The sequence below is a fragment of the Folsomia candida genome, unplaced genomic scaffold, assembly GCF_002217175.1.
Source record: "Folsomia candida strain VU population unplaced genomic scaffold, ASM221717v1 Fcan01_Sc002, whole genome shotgun sequence".
In the NCBI taxonomy this organism is placed as follows: Eukaryota; Metazoa; Arthropoda; class Collembola; order Entomobryomorpha; family Isotomidae; genus Folsomia; species Folsomia candida.
The window spans coordinates 13679870-13690925 of NW_019091194.1; the positions used below are offsets into that span (position 1 = coordinate 13679870).

An 11056-nucleotide genomic window follows, 5' to 3' on the forward strand; every position below is an offset into this window, starting at 1 on the left:
CATAATACGTACGTACTATCGTCCTCACTTAGTTGGCTGGTGTGGTGAGCGAGGTAATAAAAGGAGGAAATTTTCTAGCGTTGCTGAAAAGTCGTAAATTACATTTAGAAATTCATTTCATGTGACGCCTCATATCCGTTGATGACACATCCCAAAATCAAATAATGGGATGTGACAAAGTTCATATTCTCACACAAACTTGTCAACCATCGATTGTCATCATCATCGTCGAAACATTGGTTATTTCACAAGTATTTATTAACTATGGAGCTGATGGCCACCCCAAAGACACAAAAGTCTGTATCATGGAATGTATTTTTTACTTAAAACTTTGAGTAACTTTTAGACTTTTTGTATGCATATGAAGCATTTTTGAAAATTGTACGGTCAATAAAGAATCTCATATCTTCGATGGAAGCATAACACGCATGTATTATTCCAATAAAAGATAAGCCAAGGAAGTTATGCAGCTGGACCAACCCAAAAAGTATTAAAACAAAGGTTGAAGTAGGAGGTTATGACGTGATGATAATGTGAGAAATATTTCCACATGCACAACACCAAGGGCTCGGATATAAATCCTGCATGGAGCTTGAAAAGCAACGTTAAGCACACAAAAAGTGTACTTTTCTATTTTTAAGTGCAGAGAGGAGGAGGATTTAGGAATAAAAAAAGTTATGGAAGCTTCAACGCAAGGTGTGCAACACGATACTGTGCACCTCTTGCATTGATTAAGAAATTCACTTACAAGAAATTTACGTGCGATAAAACGATTGGGTATGAAGAAGAATAAGGAAACGAAGGGCTCCAAAATGCAAGTCAAGTTTTACAATCGTTGGAGGATGTGGGAAAATAAATTTATGTCAACTTTTTTTCTAACTCTAAAACTAAAATCAAACTGAAAGTCTTTCACTCACTTGATCTATCTACGTACGTACAGCATTGCAACGTCCTATATTGGATGAACTGCTTTTTGGAGCCCTCTCGTTCAGCCAGCATCACATTACATCATCCCGAACAATATATCGTATCCCACGGACTCTGCTGGATGCTGGCCTGTTTGACTTGGCGATGCGATAGTTTTAGGCACTCGAGTAGACAAACAACCATTTGAAAATTGAAAATTGTTCAAATAAAGTCATCCAATCCATTATGAACACGGAGGACGACGGTGAGTTGGCCTGGAACAAAGGAGGAGGAGAAGGGAGAGGATCGAGATATCTCTCATCATCTCGGCTGCTGCTGCTGCTGCTAACATCGCCATCGCGGCTAATGCACCATCGCATAACCACCACGACCGCGTCAACGGACCGTGTTCACTTTCGCACAAGTCGACGGAGCAAGATGGATTCATTTGTAGTTGGAAAGTGTAGTGGCTGTAAAATGAAGATAGAGCGGATCATATATCATTTATGGACGTTGAAAGATTGGGAGACGCGATTGGATCTGTGTGATGCCGTGTAATAATGAGTTTGCGATTGCCAGCTACTCCCTCCGTCCTTTCTCCTGGCTACCTCATTCGCACCAAACTATTCCTTGACTTTCCAGCTAGCTCGATACCGTACGTTTTTATAGCAAATGGAAACCACGCAAACATATCCACAACGTATGATCAGAAAGGATAATCCCTACATACAATGATGAAATTGCTTCCGGTGCCGGATGTCGCGTCTCCTACGAGATTATCCCTTGAAGGCAAAGAATGATATTTTTGACCCATTTAAAATTTGATGAAATTCTAAAAGAAATAATATCAGAAGTAAAAAAAAATGAGTGTATTCATGCACAACATGAACATAGTTCAAAACGAGAAGGAAGTGGTCATTCAATTCTAACAGTCATACACATATGTAGTTCTGCATGACTTTTATACATTATGCCAATTCGATTCCATCTAAAATTTTCAACCCTGTTGTTTACGACATAAATGTGTTAATTGTGCAAATGAAATCTGCAAAAATCAGTTCCTGTCCTCATTTTAGAGTAATGAGGCAAATAAACTTTTGTACATTCAGTACATTCACCACTCTTTTGTATAGTGGATGGCTAGAGTATGTATTTATATATCTGTTAACCACTATTATTTTACAAACTAGCCTGTTAAAACTCTGCCACCCACTTGAATAAATATTCATTGGACTTGTATTCACATTGCAAAATAATAATAACCACCTAACCACCCGCATATGTCCATATAATATGTATGTATTTGCAATGATGTGGTTACAATACTTTATGAAAGCATTTGTGCTACTACAAAATGATGGATTTTTTAATAAACGAGAGCAAATAAAATAAATTATTTCTCGAGTAAATAACAGAAAATGAGCGGGGAGGACATATGAATTCCTCGATGCATTATATATTTATCCATAATTGATTTATAATGATTGAAAATATGTGTCCCACGAGCAGGACGCAGTTCTCCTGTACGAATTTGCAACCATTTCCAAAGGGAGAAATAAAGTTATATAAATATTTGATGCAATCGTGCGCAAACGATAAGAGTGCATATGGGTCATTATCTCACCCTTGTCTCACACGACGATTCTTTATTTCTTAATACATTGTGTCACGAAATGAGTGTGCTCTTAAAATGCATGCAGCGATCATTTAGACCAATTCAGAGAACGACAAAGTATTTTTGGCCAGTCACCCTTAATTCGCTGGTCGATGAGCATGCCGGAAATCGAATGGAAGGGGTGTTATTATACTTATCACCCGTTGCATCGCAATTACTGCCAGAACATCGAACGACGAGAGAGAAGAAATGATCACGTTTTTACGCATGGACATAATTGTTGAGGATTATTTCATTTGATATATTTTTTAAAATTAAATGAAGAAATAAAAGTTCCAGCTTAAGAATTACTAAGCTTATTGCTTAGTGTTTATTAGAAAGCTATCAAAGTGCAGCTAAAATGTGATTATTATTGCAACAAAAATCTAAAATCGTGAGACGAATAATATAATTTGCATATAAACTAAATGTGGTAATAAATACGTTCTATGCGTCGGATTATGAAGGTTGACGACAAACAAGCTGATAATAAATCACTTGTGGTATAAGGTTGTTTGCAACATTGCAATTTGCAATCCACAACCACCACACAATGTTTGCAATAATATTAATAAATTACTAGAACAAATATTTCAACAAAGATAATTGCTAGCAAACACATACTTACTGCATGCAAACACAGTATTTATGTACAAGACAAACCTCTTCAGGCCATGAAATGATGAATCAGATGACTCATTATTTCCAATCGTAAGAAGAACAAAGGAATGAAGTCTTGGCTACTTTAAAGCTCATCCCAGCCCGATGGCTTTATCTTGTGGATTCTTAAAAATGCAGGAATGTTAAAGTACATTGATCATGTCACGTCGAGTAATGGCTTATATATAGAAGTCACATGTCTAGTAAATTGTGCTTCATGAGTAATTTTATAAAACTATTTTTAAAAAAGAGATGCCACTTTGGGTTGGTGCTAATTAATACAAAATGGAGTCTTATTCTTCCTTCACTTACTGAGACTTTCCTTCCTCATTATCATGTTTTTGATGAACAACGAGATGACCGTTCCTTCAACCTTTTCACATTCATTCATCATTTCCTCTTTTACCCAACTAAAGTGCATTGTTGTTTTCGAGCCTTCTGAGCATTTCACCAAGCCCTAAAACATTGTGGGCGAGAAAATAAGAAATAAAGCAGCAAATTGAATAAGGAAAGCCTATTTTCTTGACTAAACACGCATTTTTGTGTGAGAAGGAGCAGGTGCCCGGCTGTCTGATATTAAATCTGGCAATAAAATCACGATTTTCGTTAAATCTTTATTCAGCGTAAATTTCAGTCTGTTCATCACAAGCTAATGGTTTGAGCATACTTTGTACACACCCACAGCGCAAAGGTGAGAATATGTATGTACATATCTAAGTATGCAAGTGTGATTTGTATGTTACATGAATTGGAAATTGAAGCAGCATAAATACATAGAACTAAATAGACCTGCATTTGTCTGCCTTCTTCACACAAACACCTGTATTACCGGGTGGTGAAAAACTGGATTGTGTGGTTTGTAATTTGTACTTATTTGTAATTTGTGGAACCCAAAAAATCTTGCTGTGGTTTTTTGTTATACTTTTTAAATTCTATTCTACATCTTGAATATCCAATTTAAGCTGAACGTGTAAAAAGCAACAGACTCAAAATGGAAATGCCAATACAGAACATGAACAGAGCTGAAGCGTAAAGTGTAACAGCAAATAACAGGAATGGAGAACCAGTTCGCTACTCTCTACATTGTTGCAGCAAGCTTATCAAAAGCGATAAATTTATTATTAAACAAAGTTTCGAATGAATTATAATAAGTTAATTGCAAGAATAATGTAAAATGAATTCTTCAGTCGTTATGAGGTTCAAAAAATGTAATATTTCAGCTATTAAAACATCATAAATTTTTAAGGCTTTGTAGGCCTGCCTGATATTTACTGATTTAAAGTAAATAATTTTCAACGAATTTTCTAAATTGTGGTTATTAAAAGTGAAAACTGTTGTATTACATACTTATGCAGTCTTAATTCCTGGTCAAAATAGAGAAACAAATGCAGTTTGCTTTGTGTTTGTTTGAGATCAATTATGCATAATAAAGTTCAATCTTAGTTAAATATTGAATGTTAGTCCTTGTTTTGGCACTCTGTTAACTAATTTGCCAAAGAGATTTGTGCATTCTAAAATATTAGCCAAACGTAATATTTATTTACATCGGAATCCCTCTTTTGATGATCTGTTTGACTTAAAGAGTTGAGCCAATGTACACAGCGGACCCATTTCATGATTTAACCATATAAAAAATAATTTCTTGCATATATTTACATTGGCTAAATATTGAACATAGTTTAACATTGACACTCTTGTAAGCATAAGAAAAATAGAAATGCACAATTTTTGTATGCAGTCGTCATTTTGAAGGAACTTTTATGAAAATTTTATTAATTTTCATGAAATGAAATATTCAGCCCCTCGATCTTTGTTGGTGAGTTAATAACACAATGAAATTGCATGGATTTCACAACCAGTCATGTAAAAAAACGGATGAAACGTTCAAAATCAAAATTGAATATATATCCCAATACCGCATCATCCATGCTTCAGTCCTGAAGTCAAATTGAGGTTTTATTGGTACACAACTTGAGAATGAAGGGGCAGGAAGGAGAACAGCTCGGAGATAGGAAGTTTATCCAATATTGTAGTCAAATATCAGCGATTCCCAGGAGATTAGGCTTGTAGAAAACCAATAGACGTCAAATATATGAAGTACAAGTGGAGGATTTGTTGGGAAAGTTGCAGGAACTGGTGGAGAGCAAAGTAAAAGCAGAGTATATTAGCATAGATATTGATGCTCCAAGGCTTCCACCACCACCAGCTCTTCATCATGAGAAGGACCCCAACAAAATCTCAATTTCCATTCCCATCCAACCAACCATCCACCCACCCACCAACAATCAACAATTTCAAGACCACCAGCTTTCACCAAAGCCACTTATGTATCAGGCACAAGCGTACATACATACGACTGTTCATCTGCTTTGTTCTAATAAAGCATTTTTTATATAACAATAAATATGCTCCAAGTCAGCCTAATTAAAAAACGTATATATTCACAAGTTGTAAAGTATCCCTGGTTGGGTAATTGCTGCTTTATTACTCCATTTAGGTTAGTTTTGTGGAAGCAAAAAATCACAAATGGCTTGAAGCTATACTTATAAATAAATTCTACATCAAGCTGAATACGTATTGTACCTTTAGAGCAAATCTCAGAGTTTATGAATTCGAAATTTCAAAAAGCATGAATGAGAATGGTTAAGTTGGTGCTTCTCAAATGTACAGATGTTCAAGTTGGTATCAACGTGTGCATGGGATTACGCATACAACTATATGTACATATTCAATGTGGTGAAGATCCCAAACTTGAGTTTTCAGCATTTTTGTACAACTTATAGATATTCAGCCATTGCATTTAAAAATTATGTATCTTGCTGGAAACTTATTCGAGAAAGTCCATCATAACTGACGCCGAAACATCTGCACATTAAGCTTTGTTGCTGTGATCATTGATTTTTAGAGACGACTTAACCGAGACAGCATCAGAGGAGCTATTAAGCAAGGTATGGAATAATTTGTAAAGGGTTATTATTACTTGCACACTACAATACCACACTACTGAATATATGCAACTGATCCAGCCAGTCATGCGCTGGTTTACCCCCATATCAGATCTTTTCGGGATTATCTCCTGTGAAAGTTCATTGTTTTCTAATTTAATGATGATTGACACAAATCACTCTATTGAACTCATCACTCGCTCACCCTCAAAACACGAGCCGTACAAATCCTCCCATACATAAAGACAGCAAAAGTTTTTTTGTCTGTTGGCCTGATGCAGTATTTTATTTGTTTGCTCCTTTTGGTGTTTAGTAGCTCAACTTTGGTTGGAAATAATCTTGCTTTTGCATAATAATTGAATGCGTAAATTGTATATGAATTGATAGACTGGGGTATGGATACATACATTCACTGGGTGTTTTCTCCAACCTGTCTGCAACCACCGACACAAAACATTCTATACACAGCATATTAGTAAAACTCATTGAAGCCGTTAAATCATGACGGGCAAAATGGAATGGTTAATGTGCACCCCTTAATAAATAAATAAATAATAAAACCTACCGAAACCAACAGCCAGCAAAACGCTTGTGTGCATTCATCGTCGCTTAAGCGTGAAATCATCAGGACAAATTGCAATCCCATTTCCATTCAGGGAACACAATGCCAGCCTTCCCACTAACAATGAGAGCCTCCCCGCTTCCCACCCACCGGATCAATCTGATTTATCCTTTCTCAGTCGCCTCATTGTCAAACTTTACGTATCAATTTAGAAAATAAGCAGAATGATTTAATTATCACAATGCAGATCCGCATTTCGCTTTCTCATGCATCGTCAAAAATGGGTATATTTTAGAAGTAATCTTTGATTTTCTGGACTGTGTTAGATATTCTCATATGCTTGAATTCCACACACACACAGACACAAAATTTGTATCCAGAACACATCCTATTTTATTCTCTCCGTTTTTCTAAGTGATACTGTGAAAACGAGACGGGAAATAAATCGGTGGGGAGTGGGAGGAGTGCGGAGGGGTTGATTGACAAACTATACGGAGGAAGTGGCTGGCTGGCTGGCTCTAACTTTTTCATTTCAGTTTGAAAATCTCAATTGCAGAGAAGAAAAGTGTGTTGTGGGCACTTGGCATCATGATCATTATCACGAAAAATTATTATCATTCACCAACCACCAGCAAACCTTTTGAGTTCTGGTGCTCAATGGGGAAGGGCCCGTTCCTTTTTGCGTCCTTCCTCAAGTCCTCCACAATCAGAGGAGTTGAGGAAAAGTGGACTTGGATGGATTGGCATGGTGTCAAAACGGTGGGGGATATCCATTTCAGACATCCCATTGAGAGTTTAAAACTTGAATGCAATTCTACGTATTTGCCAACCTTCCTCCCTTCATTCAATGGCAAATTGTTCATGATGACAAAAAGGTGGGACGAATTTATTTATTACAGGAAAAGAAATAGCTACAAATTGAGAATTTCTACTGAATACCTTGTGACTGTTGCCCAACATTGTCTGCCACCCATAATGGTTAATTTTTGGGTGTCTATTATGAATATGTATGTATGTCCTCCTTGCACATTATGACAATTTACACTGGGTGCCTTGCTGCGTATGTACAGTAGTTTCGTATCTGTATTACATTTGTATTAGCGGTTGACAATACAAGCCTGATTTGAAAGAAAAGGTCTTCTTGTCTCCAAATGATTCATATATATTGTGAAAAAATGGGCATATCACGAACTGCTCCATTTCCTATCTTTCAGAGGGTGCAACCAAAACCAACGACGATCAGGGATTGAATTTATTGTCCTCTATTTTCATTCTCATTCACCATTATCATTCGTCCTCAAGGGTTGGGTAAAAATTAGCCACAAAGAACAGCAATGAATCATCGGTGACATAGCAAAGCCCAAAAAACATATTGGAGTCGAGGAAATAAATTGACCAGGACTAATCTTTGGAGAGCTGTTTCTGATTATGATGCTATATTTTACAGACAACGAAGCTTCCTGGGTGCACAATTTTAGTTTCCTTTTCCCTTACATACGACAACCTAAGGTAAATATGGCGTGAATGAGTTCTATGCCCAAGATGAATTGGGTGCTTTCTTTTTTATGCTTCAATTTGATGCTGATCTGCTGAACCCAGTTACATTGTATTTACTCTTACCTTGCAACAATTTAACTCGCTAGAGCGAATATCGTAATGCCACATTTGTTAACCGACTTCCTCTCCTCCTGTTCAGCAGATTGGATGAACACTAATAACCATATTATACAATCGCATTTCTTTGAGCACATTATTCTATGTGCAACATCTTTGAGATTTGAGATTGGACGGATTATAAAGGTAGGTGCAGAAGAGGTCTCAAGTCTCAACTTCTCAACATCGAGTCTCATCACCCATCTCCATAACCCTTGATTTTAGGAGCTTTTCAATAGCACATTGTACAAGAGGCAGTATGCAATACCTGTATATGTAGTACATACATATGTTTGCACAACAGCTTTACAGAACTTGCAATCATTTAATCATAAGTTTTCTAACACAATTTTTGCGCAGCAAGCTTATGAAATTGATGCCTTCTTCCTATATTTCCGATAGTGATTAATTCGATGAAATTCTTAATGATCAATGATTGTATGCGTATCCAGTGGATTACAAAATTTTGCAATGGTCTATGCGATGGCGACCTTGAGTTGAGAATTGATTTTTCAGGAACGGTCTGACCCCAAATTCGATAAATGAAAATGCATCGGCAAACATTAAACAATGCGTTTGTTGATTGTGCTAACACTAACACCAACAACTAATATGTACTTTCCACTTGTTTAGTTACACAGACATAGAAACCCACCTCGCAGTAAGTGAGTAGTGGTACTTGGTACTGTACTGCTAGGTGGGCAGAAAAGTTATCATCATCGGTCCAGGCAGAGCTACATACATACGTATAAGTACTAGACCCAGTCTGATTGTTATGGAGAAAGTTGCTCCTCATTCCACCCGTGTTCGCACAGAACAAATATTTTCAATTTGTATTGCTACTATAGCACATTATTAGCACAGGTTACACATTATGTATCATCATCATGAACTATAAAGGAACAGCAAACTCTTCGTCACGCGATCAGTATTTGTATTTACAAAGCTAACAACGGAGAGTATGTATACCGGTAGAAGTACATGTTGAGATGGAGATTTACACATTTAATTGACTTTCGGTGATGCCACTAGATCCAAAGTTTATAAATCAAATAAAATCATGTAATTCCAATGCATATGTATGCTTGATACCATTTTGATTGCTACACAAACACCTTAGTTTTCATATTTTTCTCAAAATTACTATCTAAAAATAATATTAAAAAATATGGTTTCTGTCTAGCTAGCTGAGGCTTAAAAAATCATTAATTGTAGTATAAATGTAAAAAATAAAGGTACAAATGATCCGTCGAAAAAGATGCATGTGGTATCTGGTATCGAGGAGCCGCATATCGATTACCCGATTACGTCGCCATCAAGACACACCATTCAGTACTTTCTCATCCGGATTATTGGTATATAGAGTAATAGGCAGGCATAACTGCTGGGTATGAGATGGAACGTTATTGTTCATCAGTGTTTTTATACATGTGAATCCAAATTTTATCCCCTTCAAAAGTATCAATAATAATTGATTCAATATTTTCAAGGATCCGTCATAAAATGTGCAACTTTACTTGCAACTTTTAATAGAAAATTTCATAACTGTATATGAAGAAATAATTTTGTCGTTCATAAAGTAACACGTTTACATTTAAAGCTAGATAGCGAATGTAAAATAAACGATATGGTAAAACGAGGTAGTACAAAAAAGTATGATTATATATATGTAACAGCGAGTAAATAACTGGGAAAATTTAAAGCATACATATTGTTGCAATTAGTCATGTCGCAAACTAGGGACAGACTGACTCAATGACCACGACGACAACTATGTAATCCATTTAGCAATGCGCGTCCTACGACCCCTGAGATTAAACTAACTATGCATAGTGTTCATTGTTGTTGTAGTTGGATAGCAGCAGAACCTGGCGGCGCTTCTCTCTCCTCAATGCCGTCGCTTTCTGTGACCAATGCCCTCTCCAAAATTACTCGCCCTTCCTTGTAGCGTTGGTTTTCTACAACACATTAAAGTGAATTTATACATTTGTAACGCGACAAAATGTATACCTTGCCCGAGTTATCGTTCTATATGTATAATACATAATTTTAGAGACTCACCTTCCGTCGCAAATTCATAAATCCAACCCAATTTAGTGTCACAATTTTTACAGGATACGTCTCTCACCATGTGACGCCCTGTGAGCATAACGCGATCCTGAACCTCACTGGAAATACACAAGGATTACACCTCCATAATCGTTAGCGATAGTTCAATGATGGTGGAAAATTAACTACAAACGAACCACCTGTAGGTCAGGTTGACCACTTTACTGAATAAGAAGGCACGTCCAGTTGCCCCCGTGAAGCGAGTGCTGATTAACTCGGAACGGTTGGTGAGGACGGTGTCACATGAAGCACACGAAAATAAGCGATTTCCACCTGGATGCTCAAGAAAAATTCGACCCATCCTGAAAGAAACCAAACAAACCTTTTCATTGCAAACATCGGAAACTTCTTATATTTAATATACGCATGATGTAAATAAATCTCACCTAAGTAATTTTGACGAGTTTTTTGCAAGGTATGAAATACTTACAATACAAGGATTTTCTCCGTATGAATGTAATAAATAACACCACAAATTAAAAGAAGCTAACAATTACTTTGTTCTAAGCATTCAATATTTTGGAAAATCAGCAGGGAATATTTACTAACAGATCTCTATTTCCGTGA

At 36.5% G+C, this 11056-nt stretch overlaps 1 protein-coding gene across 2 annotated transcripts; it reads right to left on the reverse strand.

The window, feature by feature from the left end:
* Positions 1 to 9872: 9872 nt before the first annotated feature.
* On the reverse strand, positions 9873 to 11052 carry LOC110843820 (protein yippee-like 5). 2 transcript variants are annotated; one of them, XM_022089863.2, is made up of 4 exons: positions 10876 to 11052; positions 10627 to 10791; positions 10442 to 10548; positions 9873 to 10338 (listed from the first exon to the last, which is right to left on the reverse strand). In XM_022089863.2, exons 2-4 carry the CDS (start codon positions 10788 to 10790, stop codon positions 10217 to 10219), a joined length of 393 nt encoding a protein of 130 aa, XP_021945555.1. In that variant the 5' UTR covers position 10791; positions 10876 to 11052; the 3' UTR covers positions 9873 to 10216. The 2 variants fall into 2 exon arrangements, with proteins under 2 accessions (XP_021945555.1, XP_021945556.1); XM_022089864.2 differs by having other exon boundaries at positions 10630 to 10791; positions 10876 to 11045.
* Positions 11053 to 11056: the final 4 nt, after the last annotated feature.